A 27,837-nucleotide genomic window follows, 5' to 3' on the forward strand; every position below is an offset into this window, starting at 1 on the left:
GTTGTTTTTACACTAATTACTTTACAAAATGCAGAATGGAAAGTTAAATTTACTTTGTTTGCTTCTGGTAACAACCCAGATAGGCAAAGTTTTCAGAAATGATTTTCTTTGTAATTTTATTCCCAAGATACCTTAAGGAATTTCATCACCTTCTGTCTTACTACAGATTTACTCTCCTGCCATCTAGCGATCGTCTCTGTCCTTCTGTTCAAGTCTGGTTTTGGAAATCACCTACCACACAAACACTCCTACTGAAAGAGAACTATTTACTTAGTACTATCAGTAAGTTGTTTATCACACTGCTACCAATACGCTAACCTGAAAGGTCCAAATTTTCAGGCTACTCTTCATTTTATTGAAGCAATTCGAGGCCATTTTCTTCCAGCTTAGGACCAGATAATGCAGTTTTAAATGCGTAATAAATGTAGATGGAAGCTTCAGCTCACTAAAACATCTGCACTGTCAGCTAAAGCAGTTAGTTATACACCAAACTACAAGTTTCCGCAGTATTTACAGGTTTTTGTCCACGCTTCTCTAATGCAATTAATTTCCCCTTTGCTAATGCAGTTTGTTAAACTGTCTTGCATGCTAACATTCAAAACGATGGGTTGACACACTACATCTGTAATTACTCATGCTACCAGAAAACCGGTGAATTAAGTTTATTTAGTGTTAAATGAATATGGAATGTTATACAGTACATGTAAAGACACTTTAGGATGAGTAAAGCAGAACTAATTGCACACAAGATTAAAGATTCACCTCAATAGTCAATATTATCAAATCATTACAGCTTCCATCTTCAGAGTGCAAGGTATGTCATGCAAAAAAAAAAAACAAAGAACAACCAAAACAGCTCAAAAAATCCCCAAACAGACAAAACCAGTGTTGTGGTACCACTTAAATCTATCATACCACAATATTTTACAAGACATTAGGTGATCATTCATAGAGAATGAAGCATTGTAGTAATAACAAAGAAGTTTTAAACATACTTAACAGGTTTTGCATGAACACCAATTCCAGCGTTACTACACCAAAGGAACAGGCAACATGCTGGGAAAAGTACCTAAAAATCAAAGCCTTTTTTATTCATAGCCAATGTTACTTTCTGCAAGAGATAAGTTATGCAATCTTATTACTCAGATTCCCCACATAACTGGGTAAGATTCAATACATTTTTACATAGAGCATAATCACATAACCACCACATCAGCAAGACGTTTTCATTATCTTGACCAGTTACTACATTTAAAACCATGGTATGATAACATGGCCAGCAACCAAACTGTCTTCCGGGACACTATGCTGTGTGCAGAAATATAAAACAACTCAAACATACTCCTAACCACGTTAAAAACAAACGAACTCTGATCGGTATTTACATATTTTTGAAATATGTAGGCAAAAACTGCAGATGGAAAAGAAGTAGAATACACATGAAAGCTATGAGAGGGCCGACCGAACCCATCAGCGCATTCAATAACCCTGAACGTGACCTGGCACGGGGCGATACCTTTGGCATTCCTTTTCCACAGCAGTGCCTTAGCAGAGGACCGTGGGCAGCCGTCACCACGGGAGAACCGCAGGTCCCACTTCTGCGCTGCTCATCCAGCAGCCTGAGCACAAGGGCCCTGAGCTGTGCCTCCATCAGCTCCACTCACTCAGAAGCACTGCAGGCAAGCACGCTTCTAGACAAGTGCTTCAACTGCAGCTTGAACATGAACACGGAAGAAACACAGGAGACGACGTGATGGTTTCAACATTTCCACCTTGCAATACTCACATCCTGAGGGCACTAACAAGGAGATGCATTTAGCAAAATAATCATATGGAGAAGGCCAAGCTGCCACCCTCACATTAGGAATGAACCATTTAACTTCCAGGCTTAAATGGAAGCAAGAGGAACTCGAGACAGACCTCCTTGAGGTTAATTTGCCAACTACATTCAAGGAAAATAATTTATTAAAACTAACTTGCAAGGTCTACTAGCCTTGAAGTGAGGATACAGCTCAACTATCGCTACAGTTAAATAAAAACTTCAGAAGACATTTTACAGAAATAAAAATACGAGACTCCAGTAAAGAGGTGGAAGAACACCCTAGCATTCAGTTGGAATATTTTCATAGCCTATCGTTCTCAGGAATGTATATTTCATAAATAAAACTACAGAACAAAAATTTGAATATTCAATCTAAAGTTGGCTATTTCTAAACTTCTTCAGATAAAATTTGTTTTCTCTCCCCCAAACAAATTATAAACCCTGAAAAAAAATTGGCTTTTCAAATCTATTGTGCATAAGCAAACAGATGAACAAACCAACATTTGGAAAAAAAACCATTTTGTACAAGGTTGCAGTTCTAAAACACTTATATTACAAAGCAATGTAAATAAATACCAAGCTAGTACAAAAGCTCTTATTTACAGTTTTACAAACGGAAACATTTTCAGTGTAAATGCAGTGTTTTAAAGAACACAATATTAGTAAAATGATTTCCTGTATAGAGCATTATAATTTCTGTTATATTTCAACGCAGTATTGTATAAAACCATTGTTTCAAGTTAATTTTTGTTTTAATTTAGTACAGGCAAACCACAGTTTACGCCTGGAATGGTGTCTGTTAAAGTGCTGAAAAAGAGGACAATTCTGAAATTTTAGAAAAACATACTATACATTATTAAAGCTTTATCAAGTCAAAAACGGCAGATTTTATTCACATTTGCTACCACACCACCTGTGGATGGAAGATTTTTTTTTTTTTTTTTTCAACAACTCATTGCAGTTAACAGGATGGCAGACATTGGTATCTTCACATCCAAGTCTGATGGTTTCTCAAACGTAATTTGTCTTAAGCTTCAGTGGTGGCTTCAGGTTTCATGATCTGGTAAGTAATCAAGTATTCTGGATAAGCCTGAAAGAGTAACACACATTCTTTATTAAGTTTACATTTTCTGGATACATTCAGAACATTTGCTGTAAAAGAAAAAAATATGTCTATTGTCAAAGAAAAAGACAAAATGCCAAATGGCAGAATGCCTCAAGTATTCAGACAACAAAGAAAATTCACTTTCAGCCACAGCTAGAGTTTAAGACAACAGCTATTTCTACCACACAGAGTGAAAACAACACAACAAAAACAAAAAAGACCCCACAAAAGGCAACATACTACACTGCCTTAAAAAAAGAGTCTGAAAATCCAAACCTAAAAAACAACTTGCCTGCTCCCCTCTGTAAATGACATATTCTGCCAATGCCAGTCCATTTACACTGGGTCGCCCAGTAACTGAGTGATGTCCAGGGGGAGAATGGGCCATTTTCATAGCACTGAACTGCAGGAAAGACTTGCCCAGTGTTACACGACAAAACAGCAACTGCCTGTGTTGAAAGGGAAAAAAGGATCATGACTAAAGAAAGCTTGTATAGCACTAGAAAGACTGTCTTTGTAATTTTAAACTGTTGCTTGAGAACTGCACACTTTATGAACACTTCAGGTATTCTCCGTAGTTTGCAAAATTCTCAAATTTTGTTTCAGAAGGACAAAAGTTACGGCATCTTTGGAAGAGTTCTTCCATCTGAGAAAAGGGCTGTTAATAGCAAACAAATACTTACTGGACACAGTGTGCTTAACAAAGCACTCCAGATTTTTCACTGAGCTTTCCCTCCCCTCCCCTTTTCCATTTTAATTTTCTATGGGTCCCCGCTCTCAAATCATTCATGCTAACATCATAGTTCCCTGATGCTCTAACATTAGATTTCTATCTAACAGCCTGACTAAACTGACATTCTCTAGACTTCAAGAAGATTCTTATTTTTATTTGAGAGTACCAGAAAATGGTAACAGTATAAAAGTGAATACGGGTACAGACTCAAGGATTTAAGGGGATTTAAGAATGCTGGTAGTATCAGAGATTGCATAAATCCATGCCTATATTTTATCATCTGAAGCAGCAGTGACATGAGATGATCTCTTCCAAAGCGCCAAATTGTTCCTCAATACAGCATCTGAGCATCATTGAGTTTTTCCTGTCTCTGTGACAGATGATCAAATGGGCAGCACACTGATAGTGCTACATTTTTCACACAAGCAGCTAGCAGACCCTCCTTGCTCTCTAAGTCTGATTTTTAAGAGCAAAGTCTTGGTTATATACAATGAAGATAGCTGAAGGTTCTGTAATACAAATTATCAAGGTTGTTTAATCATCTCTGCTAGGCTCAGTGTATAGCAGTGCTAAAAAGGCCTCATTACCAAGGAAATCTTTTCCCACAGAATCTGCTAATTTGCACACCGTGTTGTAGACCAGCAAATCAAGATCGGATTCTTTTATGTAAAAGATCATAACTTACCTATGGCAAACATAACAGGATCTGTCTTTGTGAATTGGACATCCAGTGCCACCTCCAATCCCATACACATATTGATTGCTTTTGGAAGAATTTTCAGCAAAATAAATCCCAGCTCCAAACATGCCACCTATATAAGCATGTCTTTCATCAAAGCCTTTGTGAATGATTGCATTCACAAACGGGGAGCCTAAGAGAAGGGAAGTAAAATATTTAAAGTACACCACACAGAAATTTGTAACAATTTTACTATCATCCCCCAACTTCTTTCTTTTCAGTATCCCATTTCCTCACACACACAGAGCGAAATCTACCTCCAGAAATTCTGAGCTCCAATTTACAGGACCAGTCTGCTAAAGATTTTATGCAAGGGATAGGTGCCGAAAGGTGTCAGCTTATCATGTATTTGCAAAGGAGAGTATCTCAAATAACTTGCTACAAGAGAAAGCTCAGTGAATCTGCATTCCCTTCAGCATGGCTTCATATCATAGATTCTGGGCTGCGCTGCTACACAAATCCCATTTTCTTCTTAATAAGTTGCACTTAAAAAAGAAGTTAAAAAACAGACTCCAAACAAAACTGTGCAACAATTGTCAAAAGCTGTTTGTCTCTCCAGCATTCTTTTTCACTATTTACTTGCAACCAATGGTCATAACATTTAGACTTCAAAAATAACCTATTAAAAAGTTAGACTCTGGATCTTGAGATGCATTATATTCTTTAATTCTGAAAAAAATGTATTCTTTTAGTAAGCTTTCATACCACGGTAAGAATATAAGGGAATTTTTAGAGAAAAGCTATTCTAAGAGAAGATGGCATTTCAGTTATGTAAGGAGTTACAGTGAAAATAATCTCAAGTCTTTTCTATAAAAAAAAGATCATTCCATCAAGAGGCTGGTTCCTCTTATGCAGGTACAGACCACAATCAAAAGACAGTTATTTTGATCTCTGTCAGTCTGGGCAAGCAATAATTGCTGTGTTACTGCAACTTCCAAGAGTAACCTTGTGTTGGGAACTAAGTAGTTTTTTTCACTGTAGGAAAGCACAGTAGATGTATTTAATTTCTCTATCAGGACAAACTGCGTAACTGCATGCAAGACATCTTTCCACTAGCTTTGGTATAACCTTTATTTATTTATTCATCATTCCAGTAAAGGCTGTAAGAATTTAATTACTGATTAAACAAACAACCCCCACAGCTCATAGTAGAATAGTTTGATCTTTCATCACTTTCATCAAACAACCAATAACACTGTTCTGGTAACTTAATGAAGGATGAGGCATATTCCCTTAGCCTCCATTCGTTACAGCTGAAGTGTTTTCACTTAGAACTTCATAGTCTCCTGTGGGAGAAACATGGTTGTGCAAGTTTCAGAAGAAGAATCCAGTGTATTGTGCATTGTGTCTTAATAAAATGTTTGAAAAAAAAAATCTAATACATATATCCAACAGAAACCCTCCACAAATTGCACTGACGGTTAGATGAGTATCTAAGACACATTCCAATATCTCACCATGAAACAGCATCCTTTCATTAGCGTGGTTATGATTCTCTTCAGAGACCTCTTTCCTCCTGTGAGTATATCTTTCCCACAGCTTTTTGTTGCAGACTTTCTGAATCTGAAACAGTAAAAATATAAGTTTAATCCCCAAATTGAAAACCTGTGTTTACATGACAGATTTTTAACATACATTAGTTGTATCACAACACTTTAAAATGCTTAAAGAATACCTAAAGAATATTTCTTTCCTTAAAACTCAACAAAAAACAACAAAATTCTTTAATTTACCCTCACAAGTATTACTGCAGTATAATACTGAGTAAATACTATACATTTAATTAAGAATCAATTACTTTTAAACATCTTAAACCTTCTTAATTTGCATTTAGCAGGCCCAGTCACAATTATGCCGCAGTATCCCTCTGAGAATAGACTGACAAAGCCATCTAAATAAAGAAAAGTCTTCGTGGAAGACCTCTAGAATAATTAAGGTACCCTAAGCAAAGGTAGGGTGAGCAATAACAAAGCCTTGTGTGTGTAGACCGTGCATCTGTTCTATTACAGAAGTGTAATATTAGGTTAGCATAAAATCTGTATTTAAGAAATTAGCAACTTATAATTTTAACTAAAACAACCATTTCCCCAGGAGAAAATGCAAACTGAAATTCTACTGAATTATTTAAACAGAGTTTGTCTACTTCCTGTTGCTTTAAGCTGCTTTGGTTTTAAATCAAGCCATACTAGGTCCCTTCACTTCCATGCCTCAAAAGTTTTGTTTTCATTTCTTGTTTCCTGCTTTTCGCTCACACTTCCTTAATGGAAATAAGCCTTTGTTTCCTATGAAACCTTCTATATTTTTCTCCAGATATTCTGCAGTTTTCTGTGAGGTCCTTTTATGTCAAATCTTTTTTTTTTTTTTTTTTTAATGTTTATTGACTGTAAGTAGTTTTTCCCATATCATCCTACTCTTTGAATTTCCCTGGAGGATAATCTTTTCCCTGTGCATGTCTAAGAATGACACATCTCTTACAGAATTCAACAAATAAATGCAGAGCATTTTATGGACAAGTCAAGGATAATTTTGGCCAGATCAGTTAGTCATGAAAACGTGACAGTCACCTTTAAAATGTTGTATCTATTGAAGACTCCCCCAGCATGTCCTCCATCTCTGTGCTCTCGGACAGTACTCTGCATCTGAGGATTTCAAACGAGAAAGATTGCCTTTATTATGTTTGGACTACTGTTTCTTCATAACTGTCTCGTGTGATTACTATACTTCGCAAGGAAGTGACTTAAACACATGCCTTAACAGGCAGGCAATTGGTAGTATAGAATTTGTGTTACATGCAAGAGCTTTTCTATATTGTACAGTGTTAAAAACATGAGTAGCAGTAACAACATTACCAAGAAAAAAATACCAATCTCACGAGCACGGACTGGAATAGTGGTATAATTAAGATGGAAACTTTAAGTATCCTTATTGCAAGTTTCTTACTATACTTATAAGTATTAATCATATTTCAATTGTCTAGCAATGCCCTCTTGCCATATCAGTAGTGGAACTAACAAAAAATACTGAGAAGTTACAAAGAGAGGCATACCTCCTCTTCTACTGACTGAAACTCCTTATCTTCAGAGGAAAGATCTATGAGAAGAGTTCCACTACTGGAGGTGTTTAGAGTCAGGTATGGGTTAAGTCCTGTGAATACAACAAAACATAGCAGCAGCTTCAGAAACTGCTTTAAGACTGCCAGTTTGGCATGATCACCACTAACACAGTTTTAAGAGATCCATTTTCTGAGAACTCATTTTACAGGATGAAGACTTTTGCCAAAAATAAGGCAGCAAATATTTTCAATGATTTACACTGCCTTCCATCAGCAACGTATTTTTTTGAGGATGTCAAAGTGCCATCCTTCAAGCTACTTTGCTGGTTTCGAACAAACTTTTTCAGTATTTCCTTTTATAACCCCTCCCTGTACATTACAATGAAAACATCATAAACGCCATCAAAGCATAGCAGTTGTGTTTGAATACAGATTAAAATTATTTTTATTTATCTGAGGATACTTATCATTCATTCCATCCACAGGAATGAACATTTCAGACACATCAACCCATGCGCCTGTGCTTAGCCTGCTATTTCCAACATACATGACAAGGCAACTACACATAAGCCACTGCCTGCTTGAGAGTTCATTTCAACATTAGGCAGTGGAAAAACATGGAACCTGTCCTTTTGCAGAGTCCCAGAGTCTGCAACTGCTGATAATGGTATCATAACAGATAATCAGCCTCAAGTGCTTGCAATACAAACATACTTAGGTATAAGAGCAAGATACAGAAAATTAACAAAAGCACTGACAGACAACAATGTCACTGCCTGGGATAATCTGAGGTATTACTGAAACGAATTCTACAAAAGCAGTATTATATAATGACTTGAAACAAGCACATACCTTGCTGTCCAGAAATCAGTCTTTCAACTCCTTTAATGATTTTGTGCCTATGGCCGTAAGCATTAATTCCGATTTCCTTCAACTCTTTGTGTCCCATTTCAACCAACACATCAAGTGTTATCTAGAATGAGAGATAGATCATTTTTTGTACAACAACATAAACAGAACAACAAGCTGCCAATGACAGCAGAAACATACAGCACAACTGCTGAGGCAAAAAGCGAGTAAGAAAATACATGCAACTTAGGACACTATTCTTGCCCTTAGCTCTGATTCAACTGTTTTCTCCAAACTTTTGTCTGCAAATAAATATGCTATGAAACACACAACCAAGCAACTGGTATCATTAGCAAGGATCATGCTTCTGACTGAGAAATAAACACAAATTTCTAATCAGTATGTACTACTATTCACCATGTATACCACTGAAAGGAAACAGAGCTATACTCTCAAACTGGTACACTCTTGTTCATAGGTCTTATTTATATGCATATAAATATTCACACACACACACACACACACACACACGTATATATATAAAGTGCACATCTACATTAACATATATAAAAAATTCCGCAAGTATGAATGTTTCCTTCATTCCATTCCAAGTTGGAAACACTGACTTATTTTAAATATACCTAACTACACTACTCTAACCAGTCAGTATTTATTGCCTTACTTTCTAACACAGTATCTGGAAATAAGTGTACATACTCACTCACCTGTTCTCTCTCAAATATGTCAATTAGATGTTCAAGGCCAAGGTTCCGCACAAACTGATTTATGCTGAAATCTACACCTGAGACTGGATAAAAGAAAAACCTCAGAAGAAATATTCATGTATATACTACATAACAAAATACAATCTTACTATCAGTGACAATTACGGGAGGTAAAGAAATTCCTGGCCTTGTGAAAATAGGAAATAAATATCTGTCACTAACTAGTGACAACAATCAGTCAACTCTGACTCCATCATCTGTGCACATGTGCACACACACAGAAGGTCTTTTTGCCTCCATGAGATAAGCAACAACCTACCTAATAGAAATGGATGTTCAAACAGCAAATATTTTGAGAACTAACACATTATAGAAGTAACCTGTTCAGAACATCTGGTCTAACCTTTCAGAAACTGGATAAAATTAGTTGTAAAACACTGCTTGGAATGGAGTCAAATTTCATCTGATTTCTCTTTTAAGACAGTTCACCCTTCTGAGTCTGTACAGAAGAAAGAAAGAATCTTTTGAAGATAATCTGTAAGGAGAAAATACTAAAATCTTGTACTGCAAGATTTTTAAACTTCTGCTCTTCACTAATGACAGTGTAATGAATTGTAATGAATAGGGATATTGTGTATGTTCTACGTCACAGAAACTGCGTATATCTTTTGGGAAACTTCACAGATGCGTTCCATAATACAGTAGAAACTGTTACTCATTCCTAATTGAGAAAGCCTCACCTTCTTTTTTCTCCAGAACAGTAGCTCCCTCTGCACTGCTTGTACCAACAACTGATGGAAGTTCAGAAAAACTACCAGACAAATTGTCAAGACTACTTGCAGCAGACAGACTGGATGGACTGGATGGAACAGATGACAGGGGATCAGCTGTAGAACCTGCTGTCTGAGATACACTTATAACCTGAGGTTTGTAGCAAGATGGTAAGGCAGAAGGAGGCATTGCTGCTGTCAATAGTGCGCTGACATCATCTGCCTGAACATCAGAAGACAATTTATTAAAACAGAGGAACATTTTTACAGAGTTGTTTATCCTGAACGCATCATCATCATTCCAGACTTATTCCTAAGTATACTAAAAAACAAACAAATGCATATTGGAAAACATGTATTTTACAATGCAATTCAACAAAGAGCTTTTATGCTAATAGCACAGACAATTCTTTAAGATGTTTATAAACACAGATGGTAATAAACCAAAAAGTTTTTACTTCAATATTTCTCAAAAGCTTTTGAGACAGTTAAATAAAACTACATTTGTAGGAAAAACTACTTTTTTTTTTTTTTTTTAGATTTTATGAAATCAAATTTACTCTGGGTAACTTTGGATTGATTTATAAAACTTGGAGGGAGAGTCAAACCATCAAAGCCCTAACTGTCAGATAGTTTCCCAAATTCGTGTTGCTATAAAGTTTGCTTACATTTGATTACTACAATTTTTTTATTAGTTAAAAATTTAAGTATTAAATTAAGAGCATTATTTTCTAAGCACAAATTCTTTTCGTGCTTTTTTCCCCTGCCTCATTTTGAAGTAAGCCTCAAGCAAGATAATATTTGAAGGTTCAAAAATGCTCTACTAACATTCCCTGAAAGACACATATGAACAAGAAAACCCACAGTGAGAGTCATTTAAGGTAAGCCGCCACAAGAACCAGGTAAGAACAGATTTCCCAAGAACCCCAACACTTACAGTGACCAGGTCTAAAGGTGTTTGTCCTTCCTGGTTTTTCAGTGTAGGATCAGCCCCATGTGCCAGCAACAAGGCACAAAGCTGTGTCCTTCCTTTCTGGGCTGCTTCATGCAAAGGTGTGAAAGCCCATTTGTCTGTAGCATTCACACATGCGTTATACTTTATAAGCAAAGCTGCCACATCCACATGCTGGAAAAACAAAACCATCAGGGGTGTATTCCAGTGTACTACCAAATATTAAGTTAACTCACAACTACTGCTGATAATTTCTCTCAAAATTTCATTTTGATTTTCCTTATGATGCATTTACTTTGCAATTACTATAGAAGTTTTAAGATGAGGTGTTTTCTTCCTGATAAAAGACTACATTCTGATAAAAGACTAATATTCTCTTGTGGGAGAGGAAAAAAAAACAACCACCAAAAAAAAGGGACTACTACAGAATTCAAATCCAGAAGAATTAAAGACTTGATCCAAGCACAAAGATCCTGAGCCACAAACAACTAGTATCTCAACACCAGACTTGTTGGTAGAATCAAACTGGCACAGGTATAGAAATAAATTGTGGAACACCTTTTAAGTGGTTGACTTTGCATGTGTTCACATTCAGAAAACAACTCTGTCAATTCATACCATTGTTTTACAAATTCAAAGAATTGCTTGCATACGACAATAAGCTTGCTATGACTGAATTACTTATTTACTTTTTTATAAATAAGATTATGTTATAACTCAATAGCAAAAGCTTTTTGGAGAGTATTGGTCACAATGCTGTCACTGAAATGCACTGCTTATTTTTTTAGTAAGAAAATATCTTCAAAGTCCAACATATTTACCCCATAAGATGCAGCATTATGCAGAGGAATCAAACCTCCTTTATCCTGGGCATTCACATCTGCTCCATGCTGTAGCAGGTACTCTGCAACCTCCAAATTGTTGTAACCAGCTGGAAGGGTGCAAAAGGACAGAATGAATACAACATACCTTTAAAGACTACCTCAACAAGCTGTAGAGAATGATAATTCACTTAAATTACTTGGAAGTTAATACGTCCCTTCCAGTGAAGACAGTGCATTGTTACAGAAAACAGCTTCCCACTTAAGGCTAACTGATTTTAAAACCTCTGTCAATATATGCCCAATAAAAGACCCTCTTGGGCTAAACAGAACAGGAAAACTGAAGTTAAACAGTCTAGAAGAGTGGAGAAACAGATGACTAATATGCATAGAATACTAAATTAAGGACTTCAGCTTACTAATCCTAATCAGTTAAATAGAACACTGACCTGCTAAATGGAGTGGTGTTGAATGCCGCCCTTGCGTGTCTCGACAGTTGACATTGTCAGGTGAACAGAGCTTTTTCACCCGAGCCAAACAACCTTTCTTAGCAGCATCTAGCAGAGCTGCATCTCCTCTAAGTAGGTCTTGAATATCAGTATCTCCATCTTTAACGAGGTCTAAAGGAGTATTTCCATCCCTGTTCTTCTTTGTGGGGTCAGCTCCATGCTGTGCACACAAAAGACAGGCGTTAAGCATGCACATACACAGAATAAATATTGTGCATCTCAGGAATCTTCACCTTACTAAGCAAATATTTTCACACATTCTTGACTCCTTTGCAGAGAGCCTTCCACTTACTATGAAAAAAATAAATACACTTGCCAATAGTTGTCCTCCTATGGGAAATGTTTACCTCATTCATTTAGCAACCACAAACCAATCTGTCCAAGAAGTACAAGCACATTTCAGGCCGAATAAGAAACGTAAGAAAGTAACCTTTCTCAAGCATATGTAGTACCTGCAATAGGAGTTTGCAAATCTCGTATTTTCCTTTTGCTGCAGCTTCATGTAAGGGAGTAAACTTCCACAAGTCAGCTACATTGACAACTGCACCATGTTTAACAAGCAGCTCTGCAACCTCATAGTGACCATATGAGCAAGCATTATGTAAAGGAACAAGTCCTCTGGAAAACAAATAATAAAAAGGTTATCTTAAAAAAAACAGAATCTCTTTTCACACACAGATATGAACCTAAAGCACAACATACCTTAAACAATTATAACAAAAACTCTTTTAAGAAAATTACATTTTCCATAGTAGCTTATATGCATATATTGCGTATATCTGCTACCAAAGTAGTATAAATGCCAGTAGCAGTGAATGAAAGTAAAAACAGAATAACAGTAACCGTCTCAGGTGCAAAATGTTTTTCTGGATATTCTAACAGTTTTGTTGCAACAGAAGCCCCCATGAAAATAAAAGACTGACTGAAGAAAGATGGGATGCACATCAGCTATCAAAAGACAAAAGCTCACAAACGTAAGTAGTGACAATAGCCATGAAAATATACAAGTGTGATTATTTACCCCTTATCTTTTGCATGCACATCAGCTCCATGCTGAAGAAGATATTCAACAACAGACACCCTGTTGTATCCAGCTGCAAAATGAAGTGGTGTAGACTGACGCCCTTCAATATCTCTGCAGTTCACACTTTGAACTGTACACAGTTTCTGTGAAACCCAACAGACAAAACATGAATCCCTATATATGGTGTAGAAACATGCTAATTTGGGTCATAAAATGCTGTTATACGCACCCATTTCTGAAAAAACCTTTTTTCATTTTAAAAACTGTTTTTTAAATAGAAATATTACTTTTCATAGGTTGTATCCCCTGAAAAAATAATTACCTTCTCTTCCCAATCTCACATCTGTGACATACATACATTTTTAAAGTAAGAATTGAATGCAAATTCAGGAGGTGGAAAACATCAAAATTTTGTTATCCATAGTTTTTGCACAACAGAAAGGTTTTACCATGAATTGTAACTTTCATAAAGTAGTAAGAAAAGCTATTCATTTGTTTTTGTTTTTTTTTGGTGGGGGGAAGAAATGACAGGATGCAATTCCCACTTATTTTTGGGACAGATCTAAACTTACTTTAACAGTATCCACATCACCAGCCTTTGCAGCCTCCAACAACTGCCGATCTGCATCTGAATTACCTAGAGGGATACCTTCTGCAAAACAAGTGAGATTGCACGGCAGATCATTAACTGTACATACTTGAAATAATTTAGGATAGGAAATAATTTCTGTATCTCAAGAACTTAAAGGAAGTCAAGGACTTAATGGAAAAAGCTATTCAACTATAGATTGGTTTTGTATTTTTTTAAATTATGTACAGCTGTACCTATTAACTCTACAAGTGTTTAAAAAGTTGCCTACGGGAACATGATTCCTACCAATTTTAGAATGCTGTGAAACCAATTAAATATTCAGTTTCAGAATAAGACTAATCTGAAGAAACTTACACATACAGTATCTGAACCTCAGTCATTAAAATCTACACAGCCTGTTGCCTCTGCTAGCAACTGCACAGCAACCATTTTTTTTTTCTTTTTAAATCCATTTTCTACTTACAAGACTGTACCCTCCCCTCCATATATCAGGACTTTTACAAAATGGTTCCAGGTGGCTTTACCGTTAAACATTCTGAGCAGCTCCAACAACCTGCACACCACTAGAGATTTAATCATACCTATAAGCAGGACATCTCCATGCGCATGTGGTTATGGAATAAGAACTGAATAACTCAAGCCAGCTTTTACCTTCCACAAAAAGTATCTTTTTTGGTTTGATCACTATTATTCCTTGACAGAACTCGAAATAGCAAGTAACTTGTTATCACATCACTTCCTAAACACATCTTGAATAAATCAGTTGTACCTTGCAGTAGTTGTTGCACACTTTCATTCCCCATTTGTAAGGCTGTAAAGCCCTGCAGAGATACAATGGAAGGATCACATCCAGAACTCAACAGCAACCTACAAGTCTGGAGGTGACCACAATGTGCTGCTCTATGAAGAGAGGTCTGGCCAAGGTTATCCAATGCATTAACCTAAAAATAAAACAATCTTTAGAATACATTCTTAAAGGAAATAGTAACAGCAAAACGCTGTTAAAGCTATTTTCATTGCTGAATGGGAGTGTTTCACAAGTATTCTTCCTACTTTGAAAATATGCTGAATGTTATTCTAATCAAAGGTCACGACATTTCAAAAAAGGTAAGACAAACAACAGCTGTTCATAAAGTTATAACTGCACTTACAGAGGAAGAATAGACTCCTTTTAGAATCAGGGGAATAATCACATGTGTGTAAACATGTGTGAACAGTTATGGCAGTTTTACCATATACAGATGTAGACTGTAATTTTCATTGTGCAGCAGGCATCTTTTGTGCCAGTGTGTAAAGTCACTTTTATCTGCATTGGCTTAGAGCAGTCTTTCAGATTTAGGACTTTATAATAGTGTTTCAACCAAGGCAACCAACATTCAAAATTGTGTACCCAAAGCTTATCTGTACTTCCTACTGTCCCACTGCTTTTGATTATCACTTTGTAAACTTTACAGCAGGCCACATCCAAAAGCTGTATCCAAGTTTCCATATAGAAGAACTTAAAATACCAGTCTGGAACAACCCAAGCCCAAATTACAGAGCATCTCCTTTCTACATTCTCTTTTTGTGGAAATTTGGGTCAAAACACTGTACTGATGTAACACTTCGCTTTTACTGTAATTTTTACAGCACATGATAAAGTCTACCTGTTTTGCAGTTCTGAGTAACCTCTTGTTTGTGCATCTCCCATTTTTTTTTTTAAAAGCAGAGTATAATTTCTCCTTCTTGATAATACAGCAGGTAGTAAGATATTTTATAAATTTTTAATAACATGAAACGAACGATGTCTGCACATTTTATAAAATAGGACCAAAGACAATGTCTCAAAGTGCATAACTGCACTGCTGGATTGATTGTCTGTGTCTTAAGGGTATAAATCTATAACTACCAAAACAAATTCAGCCAAGTGTCTACTCTGCTGTCCATTCTCGTGACAAGAAAAGACAAACAGAAATTAAACAACAAAAAGAAAAGTAAAAATATTAATTCATACCTTAGCTTCATGTTTCACAACTACTTCAACAACATCATTATGAGCTTTTTCTGATGCCACATGCAGAGGTGTCAAGAAGCTTTAAAGAAAAAAAATAAAAGTGATTCAGAAGGTATTTGGCAAAATCTTCTAAATGAAAGTTTAGGATTCACTTGTAACCACTCACTCTTTTGTCTTTTCATTAATGTTAGCTCCTTTCCTCAGCAGCAATTCACATACTTGTTTTCTCTTAGGATATGGAGATGCAGCAGCACAGTGCTGAAAACAAACAAACAAAAAAACCCAACAAACATTAAAAACCATTAATAACCAGTTACCAACACAAGGTTTTATTACTTACTAAGATCTGGTTGTGTGCAAAGTCAGCATAAAAAGAAATATACAAAGAAGCCTACTAATTTAAGGAGTTCCTTAAGAGATGAACTCTTTAGATTCATTCTAATACTTTTCCAAACTCTCAAAAGATTTTAAGCTTTACAAAGCTGACACATCTAACTTGCTAATACTAAAAATTAGAGCAGTCTATAGAAGAGAATTTATACAACGTAAGGAAAAGAGGCAATTTGTATTAGTCTTAACATTACTCTTAAACAAAATTTTTTTTTTTTTTTTTTTTTTTTTTTTTTTTCCAATTCTAGACACTGGTCTGAATTACACAACTACACTGTTTAACAATGCAACTGAGCCCTCAAAGTATTGCCTACTACGTGTAGGTCAGTCACGATACATGCAAGACAATTAAGAAATTCTGAAATGTTACCAGTGCTGTCTCATGTGTTTGAGGATGCTTGAAGTTAACTGTCTCCAAAGAAAGATGTTTCTTTATACGAGCAACATCAGATTCTCTTGCAGCTTGTAGCAGTGAATGACCTTTGAATTCATCTTTAAAGAGAAATACATACATTCCAGAACATTACATTCCTAAACACTAGAAGGATCAAGAAGATTGATTCTTTGAGTTAGACCAAAACAACCATTTTATTTCCTGATAGGACATTGAAGGGGCTTCTCCCCCTGCAACAGTCATTGGTGCAAAAAATTTCCAGCTCAGACTTAAGCTTTTACACCACTTGATAGAACTTACTAGTTAAGTTAAAACACAAGAATCCCACTTTGTTTCTAAACTAAAGCCAGAGACATCCAACAAGATCTACTCCACCCACCACATTCTAGGTTCCACTCTTTGCATATGGACAAAGTCCAAGAGTATCTCTGCTTCTGACTTCCCTTTGGAAAACTATTTCTAGTTGCCACCATGAAGTCTAGTGTAGATTTTCAACATACCTCAGAGTCACTGTTTGACCACAGAGGGACAGGATTTGAAAGCATTTTTCTCAACCTGTTAAGTATGCTGAACAAAATCAGCACCTTTTTTTTTTTTTTTTTTTTTAAGTGATTGTGGTGTACTCAGAACAAACACAGTCAATGTTCAAAACAGTTATTTTTTTCTTTTCTTCTAACAAAGTACAATGGAATAAAAAAGAATATTTCAGCAGTCTTGATGCAATGACAGGAGTAAACGGGAAAAACAAAAGCGTACCGGTAAGGTCACAAGGGAAAATGTATTCAGGGAAGAAAGGCCATAAAAAACATCCTGACCACAAATAAAACTGACCTAGTTTCAGAAACATTCCAGCAACTTTAAATCTTAAGTGGTGAAATAAAATGCCAAACATGGCACAATTAAGAGTAAAGTGTAAGCATTTTCCACATTCAACTTCCGCTGGGTCACAGGAAAACCTCAAGGAACCTAAGCATACAGTCCAATCTAAAACTGCAGAACTGATTTTATACTCACATGCTAATCGTTCTTTTAATTGGGGCGTTGGAGCCAAATCAATGGTGCTTTTGTTGTGACAGTTCAACAGTGTTGGATCAGCACCATAACTTAACAGAAGAGAACATACTTCCACCCTGTTCTTAGAAGCTGCTTCATGCAGAGGAGTGAACTGCCACAGATCCATTGCATTCACACATGCTCCGTGCTTGAAAAGGAAAGCAGTAAAAAAGATCAATATCAAACCCAGATTTCTAGAAGAAAAACTTATCAATGCAGTAGACTGTTAAAATAAAAAAATCAAAGCTAGTATGGAAGTGGTATCCAAGACATTCTCCAGATTTTCACATTCAATATAACAGAATATTTCAACATATTGCAGTTTTTAATCCTCTGGTGTCTCTAAGTTACATTTACAGAAGCTAAAGGCAAGCTAGTCTCATCAGGTATTCTTCTCTGAAAATCAAACAGCTCATCTACAGGTCAAATCAAATTAAGAGTCTAAATCACCTACATCAAATCACGTCTGGACAAGCTCCTATTACTTGTTGCTCTAGAAAAACTCTACAGTGAACAGTTACAGTAGCTCAGAACAACACACATTCTGTAAACGCCCCCAAATAATGACAGCCAAGATGTCCAGAAAGAAATAAGCAAAATCAATCTTGGTTTAAAACATTAAGTACAAAGTTCTGCGAGTAAGACTCCTGGACTTTAACATCTATGTAATTCTTCTCTAGACACCTTCAGTTCTAACCATAAGGAAGTCTGATTGGACATGCTCATACCTACTGCTGCTGTTAACACTGTATTGCTCACAAAAAATAATTCAGTAATTACTGGAGCAGATACCAACAGGAAATACAATTGCAGCTTGGCAGTTAAGAGACAAGGAGTGGCCAGGTACATTTTTTGTCTAGTACCAGAAGATTCACTTTACGACTGGCCTGTAAAGTTCAAACAAACAAAAAACTTGTCTGTTTATACTTACTACAAAATATGCTTCTTTTAATCATTTTTAACTTATTTTCTTCTAAACCTGAGATTGGTGGGGACTGAGATCTCAAGGTAGAAAACCAGCTACTCCCTGAGAACCCAAGCAGACTAAGTCATCTGACAGCACCCCTCAGCTATTTTAATTCATGATTTACTGTGACAGATGAGAATGGATACAGTTCCCGAGTCCCTCTGTGGCACAGACTCTTGCAGGGCACGTCTTGAAGCCCTTGGTTTAATGTGTATCAGACTTTATCTTCAAGATTAACACAATTCAGATAAGCCAATTCAGTTTACATTATTTTTCTCTGGTGTGAGGGCTGTGATTCTGGGCCAGAATTTACGCTGTAAAGTTCACTCCTTCAGGAAACTTACACTTTTCTATTCTTAAATACATAGTACTGCTCTTTTCGTTTGGCTATTTTTTATGTGTGAAGGTGGAAAGCTTGAGAGCAGCAGTACTTACTTGATGGTATAGAACCATTTAACTTCTAAGACATGAGTTAAAAACAGAAAGCACATTTGTAAGAGGAAAGCTTCCCTGCAAGCAGAAAATTCTGTAACTTCAACTTGATAACTAACATACAGCAAGCAGAATCTATCAACTTTTAAGTTTTTAGAAAGATGAAAAATTTGCAAATTTAATCAGTCTATTAGTCAAAACTGTTCTTATTTAATGTTACCCAATCTAATTTTGCTTTTTTTTTTTTCTTCCAAAGACTAACCTTTACTAGAAGCTCTGTTACTTCATAATGACCATAGGAACAGGCATTGTGAAGTGGCACCAAATCTCTATACAGGAGAGAAGAGAGAAATTATCTTAGTACTCCTATTTAAATTCTAAAATCTAAGCATTGCTAATAATACTACGCTGCATCTTAAACATTAAAAATAAACAACAATGGTACCTGAGTTGTTCAAACGAAAATGAGGGGAAATGGGAAGCTTGAGAAGAGCCCATATAAACTGATCAGCCTTTTTCAGAACAAAAAACACGTAAGTTAACAAGAAGATGAGAAATGAATTGCACTGTCTTAATGCAATTGAAGGGCTCCTCTAAGACTTGGAACCTTAGTGAGAAAGAAGTAAAGGCAATAGCTGTCTAAAGTGAGAGTTGTTACTTCCTTTTTCACAAGAACACTGCTATAAAATTTTCTCCCTTGGATACCAGAGGAGTTTTACTGGTACTGCTTAAGTAACTGTTAAGACATTACTCCACAGTAACAGCAGAGCTAGTTCTAAACCCTGTTTCACGTTCTACCAAGCTGAATGGTCTTAGTAGCCAGTGAGAAATCAGCCAAAGTGTGCTCTTCTACTGTGGGCTAGTAAAGGAGAAACGACAAAAGTGCATTTCAACACTGAATGGACAAAGTTGCCTGATCAGACAGCTATCTACATAGCAGTGAAGGGATCACAGGATAAAAGGATGGATAAGAGTTTGTTTTCCATAATCTTTAACGTACACAGGCATACATATAATGAAAAACATATTTTAAAAATACTTTATACAACCATAAACAAACTCAGCACATCCATATTTTACTACATGTTCTGAGATAACAACCAAATGCTTAAAAATGCAGTCCACAGATAACTCTGAAGAACAGATCTTCAATTTTTCATCACTTGATAAAGAAGTCCAGAAACTTAAAAGTAGGAATAAAATTAAGACTAGGCCATTATGATATTTACTGACTCCCCAGTGATTTGCTGATGTATTTTCTTAAGCAAAAATAAGATGGCTAATAATACCTGAAAGGCTACATATTTTACGGTCAGTTCTGTTCAAATTCTTCTGCATCACAATACTGAAGACTGTCCACATAGTATTTTTGTCACGACAGAAAGATTCAGTCTCAGCTCAGAAAATCTTCACAGTTAACATGTTGTTACTATACCTCACCTCAAATTTGAACATTTTTCATTTCTTCTGAACTAAGGAAAAATGAACCTACCCCTTATCCTTAGCGTGCACATCAGCCCCATGTTGGAGTAACAGCTGTACTATTTTTACACGGTTATACCCAGCTGCTAAATGTAGAGGAGTAGACTGAAATGACAGAACATAGCAGTAATCAGTAACACAAAACCAGCATTTGCTCTTTTTTTTTCTTCCAAAACTTATTAACAGTACTAATTACTGAAGTCCTTAAAACACCTGTAATATCAAAAAAGCCCAGAGAGTTTGAATCAGACGCATAATAACTGTGTTCATTTCTCATTGTCTACTTCCACTGACATAATTAACACAAATCCTGAATCTGCTTTATTTCTAATACATTCTGGGACAAAGGACCTCGACAGATTTTTGAGTTCTGCAATTCATTTCTGTGTTTTAGACTGCCTTATTTCTAAGAACTTTGCCAGGACAAACAATGTTGCTTGCAAAAGGTGGAACTAAGACAGCCAGTACAAGCAACGACTGCTAAATGATAAACAGTTTATGATACAGAGTTTAAATTGCATTTTTAAAGAAAAATACCTTTCTGCCATCACTTGCATGACAGTTAACATTCAATGGTGTAAGGAGAGACATCATCTTTTCTTCATTTCCACTCCTGTAGAAGAAGATATGAAATAGGCAGTTATTTTATTAAAATTGTTTGCAGCTTATGGTTTCATACTTTTCCTTGCTATAACATTCTGCAAATCTAAAATTATGTTTATTATTTGTTTCAGTAGGCAAAGCAAAAAAAAAAGTGTTTATGTAGTTATTTTTGTAGCTTTATTAATAGAAACAGCCAAAGCTTACTACCTGGACGGAATGTCAACTCATGGATGTATATATTCATTACACAGAAAACCTTTAAAGAGTTATAAAAAAGTAACCAAGTTCCAGATGTGTCCATAAAAACACATACCTGGCACTTTCTAAGAGCTCATCTTTCTTGTATTCACCTGGAAGACAGAAGAGAATTTCTAAAGTTATTAAATAAATATCCATATATTTAAGTTCATGAGTTGAGGCTTACAGTTTATCCTCTTTCAAAGCTGCAGGGAGCTAAGTACTAAAAATGTGATGCTATTTCCTGTTATAACAAAGTATTTATCCGAAATGCATCCTGTTAACAACATGATAAGGCCATATAGGATTTTCTATCTAGAATTTTAAAACAGAAATGAGTTAAAGTTACTGAGGGAAAAAGAATACACAGATACTGTATTACAATCACTGGAGTATTATTAGTTAATCTAAAGATTATCACGTACCAGTCAGCACTGCTTTTGCAGATGGGTCTGCTAAATCCAAAGCTGTTCTTCCATCTGTGTTCCGGATGGTCGGTTCAGCACCATGCTGCAGCAATACTTCAAAATGCAAGAGTATTTCATGAGAAAACAATTTGACAAGACTTATGAGACAATGTAAGCAACAAGCAACAAAAAAAGCCATCATTGTTCCCAACTTCCCCTTTCAACCTTTTGATGTCAGAATTCCTTAATGGCACCTGTGAACTAGTGAAACACATGAGGAAAAAAAGTCTGTTCCACCTCTGTTCCACCACCAGCAGGAAGCAATTTCAGTGAAAACCTGAGACTGACATATGCCCTAAAACCAGCAGCTCCTTCTCGACAGGTCCAGAGCACACTGCCTCAAAACCACAGGGGACTGCTCCCTAAATAGCACACAGCAGTACCAAGCCATGCATCTTCATAGACCTTGCACAGATACTGGGGCCAAACAGACCATGTTACATATACTGCTCTCCAGATGTGCTCCTGAATAAAGTAAACTGGAGGAAGTCACACAGTCCAAACACTAATTTCTCAACCTCTACTTCTATCTTTTCCTCTCTCTTAAGAATTGTGTAGTCAATACACACAACTATATTCACTTGCTCAACTTGTTAAAATTTTCTTTATATCCTCAGCTCATTTAACATGACTGCTATGAAAAGAGACAGAACTAGCTCATTATTGAAAAGTTTTATTTTTAGTGCACTATGAGTAACAGCAGAAAGCAAAATAAGAGGCTGGGCAGAAGCAGAAGAGTATCTAGCAGAAGAGTATCTATCAGATCACTCTGAGGTGCTTTTCCCTCAATGTCAATCATTACACTTGGGCAATTAACAAAGACAGATCTAAAAATTATAGTCAATTTGTTTCTCTGAAAACTGGCAGGAATTTAAGTTTATCAGATTTTTAAGCCTTACAGACATGGCTTCATAAAGTAAAAATAATCTTTAAAAGGTTATCTTTTACATTTTACAATACAATACATTGCATTTTTTACAGTGAAAGAAAACAAGTCACGGTAGAAGTGCAAGAAAATTACCAATGCAGACATCTGTCTTGCCCTTAATGGCTGCTTCATGAAGGGGAGTGTAATTCCAATTGTCCCGAGCATTAGGATCCGCACCGTGCCGCAGGAGGAGATTGACAACTTCGGCGTGACCAAAAGAGCAAGCATTGTGAAGTGGGATAAGGCCTCCATCATCTCGTGCGTGGACATTGGCACCACTCTGCAGTAAGTATTCGACTACATCCTTCCGACCAAAACCTGGAAGAGAAACAGCTTTGTCTCATGTGCTGGGGATGAAAGAAAGATGCAGGGAAAGACAAACCCCAGTCCCTCTCACCCATGCTGAAACAACGTATTTAAATGACAGCAATCACTCTAAATAAAGACCTCAGCTGGTGTTTCTTACTAAAGGAAGGTTATTTTCAAAAACACCCCAAATTATTTATTAAAATCAGTAAAAAAGTAATAATCAAGATTACTAAAACAATGAATATCTTGGTAGGGCTCCCACGAGTGAACTGCTTCTTGAAAGCATAACAAAAGGACAGACTACTGACCACAAATCCTCTTTTTCAGTCACTTCATGTGGCCATTAAAGCTAATACTACTCTGTATGATACTCTGCCACCCCACAGCACATCTGCAGAGGGACCAATAGATGAGCTCAGGGAGCAGAAGTGGTGAGCTTGTGCATGCACAAGTTATATAAAGTAAAAATAAACAAACCATATAACACAGTTTGAAAATTATTTCACATGGCTTGTTTGAAAAAACAGGCAGCGTTACTCACAGGTTAAAACAAGCAGTATGGCTACCTGCTCTCTGAAGGTTCATTAGCATAATGAACACACTGTTTTCATCTTTGAAATTCTCTCAAGAAAATCCTTAGGAATGTAAAACATTTATCTGAGAGCATTCATGATAAGCATGCACAACCATACTTTAAGGATATCCAGAAAGTCTACATTACGTGACTACAAAAGCTTGATCTGAAGCACAGAAATGCTATTATACCTTCAGGGGCAATTTTACTCATGTCATTCATGTTAGTGGACAACAAAAACAAGGCCCATCTGTGGCTAGCAATGCAAATGTAAAATAATGGATTCTTTAAGCCAATTCTATAGCTACTACTGTTTAATTTCAGCTGTATCTTGCACATTTATGTAATGGCACATACACCAGTATCTCAAACTACTACCAACTGTGCCCATGCTTTCTCTAGGACCTTTGTTAAGAGGACACGATGACTCAGAACCGCTGCTCCTGTGCCTACACAGAGATGCTCTAAGGGACACTGCCTACAAAATTCCCTCAAAGCTTCACGAAGACCAATCTGAGTCACGAACTTATTAGGAAAGGTAAGAGCCACATGTTGGTGTACCAAGCACCTGCTGGGTAATGACCCCTTGTGCACACGACTTGGCCTTCCTTCCTTTAAAAACCAGAGTTGCAAACCATTTTCCAGGGGAAATCAAGAATTGTGTGGAATGAAGCTCCTCATGAGAGCTTTTCCCTCAGCACAAATCACTGTGTGACTGCAAACAGCAGCACACTCGGGGCCAGTGGGTTTAATCTTTGTTACAACCCAACCTGCCCAGCCTCAGCAGGCAGCCAGGAGTCAAGGAAATCAGAAGCTAAAATGGTATTTATTCCTGACCACTGCACAGAGTTCCAGTGAGAGAACCACAGACGCACAAGATGCGCCAGCATTTTATTTCCAACAGAACTTTTCAGTTTTAGTTTCATCACAGCTGAAGTTTCTCATACCGCATTCCTCACTAAACCTGACTTCAGTGACTCCTTCTCCCAGACAGACAGTAAACAGAAGCCTGGAGCCCCACGAGGAAAGCAGAGAGACCTGAGGCTCTTCATCCTGGACAAGAGAAGACTCAGAGAAGATCTTATCAACTTCCAATTATCTGAAGGGCAGGAGTTGAGTGGATGGGGGCTGGGCTCTTCCCAGCAGTGCCCAGTGACAAGGGGCAACAGGCACAAATTGGAACACATAAAGTTCTGCATGAACATGAGAAAAACTTCCTTACAGCGAGGGTGACAGAGCACAGGCTGCCCAGAGAGGAGGTGCACATACTCAATACCCGCCTGGACAAACACATTTATTCAAACTTTAGTTTGCTAGCACCTTTACGAAAGCAATCTCTATAGAACTATATGTCAAAAAATCAGCTCCTGTAGAAGATATACTTGAAGAGCTACACTGTCTACATATTAAATCATATGCAGCATATTTCTCAATCTTCCACTGAATTTTTCTTACATCTTCAAAACTTCCAGAAATCATGTTTCTAGGGTGAAGGCATAACCACAATTTGCCTAATTCTTACAGGATCTACTCAGATGAGACTTTTCACAAGTGCCTCAGTCCTGTAAACATATCACAACTGCTGCTATTTGACAACAGACTGTTTGGCACCCGCTTTTGGTACCATAAAATGTTTTCCAGAAACTACTTTACTAGTTGGGTTAGAAAAGCCTCTGATCCAACTTTCTGCCTCAGTTATGCATCTGACAGATAAACATCACTCACTCTTGCATAGAAGACATGCCTGTCCATCAAAGCTTTGCTGTGTGCACACAGCTCTGAACACAGAGAACCAACATGAGCATCAATCCATAATGAGCTGTGGCAAGCCTCACTATAGTTGTAGAGAATTCACTCTGTAGCCCTCCAGTCAGTACGTAGGTTCAATCAAACACAATTCATACCCATAGCTTCTCTCAGGGCAAAGCCATCCCAGCTGGGAAATATCCCCCAGCTGGGGGAATAGCAACACCCCCAAACCACCCACAGTTATGGTGGAGTGGAGATGGAGGATTGTCTGCATCAGACCAGTTTCTGGAACTTGGCTTCACCATGAAGTGTGGTACAGGGACTCTCCACAGCCTTTCCTACCGGAAGGGATCCCTACTACATCCCTACCACACGCAGAAGCCTTTCCTATGTGTGTGTGTGTACGCAGAGGAGGCAGCCAGGCTCTCGTTTCTTACTGCAAAGCAGCAGAGCTACTTAGGACACACAGGAAAAAAGGAGCATTTGTGTTTGTGCTTTTTTCCCATTACAGTGATAGTTAAAGAAAAGAAAAAAAAAGAACCAAATTCAGAACCCAGAGTATCCCTGAAAGAGAAAAAAGGCAACACAAAAACTATCTTCATGTTTCAAACACAAAACAAAGCCTTGCAAGTAAATGAAACTAGTCAGAGAAGTTTTGTAACATTTTTTTCTAACAACACGCACCTAGGCTAAACAAAGCAAGAATACAACAGACTTTTGCTTTTGTATCCTGGAATGTAATTCCTTCGGGCAACAGAGACAAAAGAAGTTGGTATTACTCAAACTGTGAATAACATGGAAAAAGTAAAACAAACAAAAACATTCTTAACCCCCAAATCAAGGAGTTGCTTATGACCAACTTCCAAGTTGAGCCTACTGCAGGTAGAGCCCTTATTGCTGTCAGCCCATCCGAAGCAGCGGAAGCACATTAATCAAGACATTACACATGCATTTTACATCCTGCCCTAGCTAGAAACTTTTCGCACAGGCTACAGCCCTATGAGAAAGGCAGTTAAATTCTCTCTATCAAGCTTGAAGGGGACAGAAGCATGGACAAAAGCACTTACACACACTTTCGCCTTATATTAGAGGCCTATTTAATGGAAAAAAGCTTTCAGTAAGTTAGAAGACCTGGTTTTTAAAGCCAAGACAGATCTGCGCTGTTCAGAGAGGCAAACTAGGTCACTGCCTATGGGGAACACCTCAGGCACAAAACAAAAACAAGCAACAAAATAACAACATCCAAAACTAACATGCAACCAACCCCAAAATCCAACCTACCAACCCACTTCTACAAAATGCTGTTAGGCAGTCTCATTCGTTTAGAAGTTCACAGTTTATGAGTGAACAGGCAGGGTTGGGGTTTATGAAAAAATAGCTGCAAAACTCTCTTCCTCTGACAGGATGCTTTATGTTGTCCCCTGGGCTCCCCTGCTGACCAAGATTCCCAAATCTGCGAATCACAGCTGTCTGAAAAAAGCAGCTCTCAGGAACTCAAATCCATTAAATTTACTGAATGTAAGAAAATGACACCTTAATTAGAAACCTTTTCCAAAATAATTCACCAGGGAAACAAACGTATTTCTTAGTTATGCACAATGCCTAGCTAAAAGCTGCCCTCACACCCCGCCTGCTCCACAGTCCTGCCACTAAGGCTGCAATCCAACCAGAGAAACACCACGAAAACAACAGCCACAATCGTGCCTTTGTCTGAAAAGGTAGTATACAGTCTTCCGGCCAGCCAGAAGAGACAGCAGTTGTTCTGTGATGTCAGCTATTTGCCTAAGTGCCAAATTAACAAAGTCTATTTGTTAGCTACACGAATGCAAAAAAACTTCGGAATCGTGCTGTCTGTCCGGCACCCTCCGCCGGCGAAAGGCTGCGGAGCAGGCCTGCCGAGGGGCCGGGAGCACTACAGAAGGACTCGGCGCTGCCGAGCCCACACGCCGCAGCACAGGCGGCACTAGGTGCCGCGGCCCGCGGCCGGCCGGGCCGTCCCGTTTACCCGTGGAACGCGGGAGGCCGCCGGCCCGTCCGAGCCCAGCAGCCGGACGCGGGGGCAGGGCAGCGCCCCCAGGGCAGAGCGTGGGTAGAGACCCGGGCCGAGGGCCGCCCCGCCGCCCGGCCCGAACAGGCTCCGCGCCTCGGGGAGGCGGCGATGCGCGGCCCGGCCACCCTCGGCCCTTCCCCGGCGCCGCGGCCACAGGCCGTACCTGCGGCGAAGTGCAGCGGGCTGGACTTCCTGCCCGCCGTGTCGCGGCCGTTCACGTTCTCGGGCCGCACCAGCCGCTTGACCCGCTCCACGTCCCCGTTCCTGCAGGCCTCGAACAGCTCCCTGGCCGGCTCCACCGCCGCGCCGCAGCCTGGCGCCTCGGCTAAAGCGGCCGCGCCTCCCGCGCACCGCCGCGCCGCCATGCCGAGCCGGGCCCCCCGAATGCGGCTGAGCGGCCTTCCCTGCTCCGCTCACAGGCCGCGGCCCCGCAAGGCGGCGGCCCCGGACGCGCGCCGCTGAGCAGGGCGCTGGGCCCAACGCATCGCGGCGGAGGGATCCAAGCGGAACGGCCGC

The 27,837-nt window shown here is 38.2% G+C and overlaps 1 protein-coding gene across 1 annotated transcript; it reads right to left on the reverse strand.

Moving 5' to 3' along the window:
• Positions 1–647: 647 nt before the first annotated feature.
• TNKS2 (tankyrase 2) lies at positions 648–27,686 on the reverse strand. Its single transcript, XM_042818369.1, has 27 exons — positions 27,485–27,686; positions 22,733–22,957; positions 21,670–21,765; positions 21,321–21,357; positions 20,942–21,017; positions 20,415–20,509; positions 19,185–19,251; positions 17,485–17,671; positions 16,447–16,568; positions 15,853–15,944; positions 15,687–15,765; positions 14,463–14,634; positions 13,674–13,753; positions 13,099–13,244; positions 12,530–12,695; positions 12,018–12,237; positions 11,569–11,678; positions 10,733–10,921; positions 9,766–10,018; positions 9,026–9,108; positions 8,304–8,424; positions 7,446–7,543; positions 6,964–7,038; positions 5,857–5,962; positions 4,346–4,532; positions 3,220–3,376; positions 648–2,912 (listed from the first exon to the last, which is right to left on the reverse strand). Exons 1-27 carry the CDS (start codon positions 27,684–27,686, stop codon positions 2,850–2,852), a joined length of 3,504 nt encoding a protein of 1,167 aa, XP_042674303.1. The 3' UTR covers positions 648–2,849.
• Between the last annotated feature and the right edge of the window lie 151 nt (positions 27,687–27,837).

The sequence above is a fragment of the Centrocercus urophasianus genome, unplaced genomic scaffold, assembly GCF_019232065.1.
Source record: "Centrocercus urophasianus isolate 14NV4802_14NV808 unplaced genomic scaffold, USGS_Curo_1.0 seq_17, whole genome shotgun sequence".
NCBI classification, from domain to species: domain Eukaryota; kingdom Metazoa; phylum Chordata; class Aves; order Galliformes; family Phasianidae; genus Centrocercus; species Centrocercus urophasianus.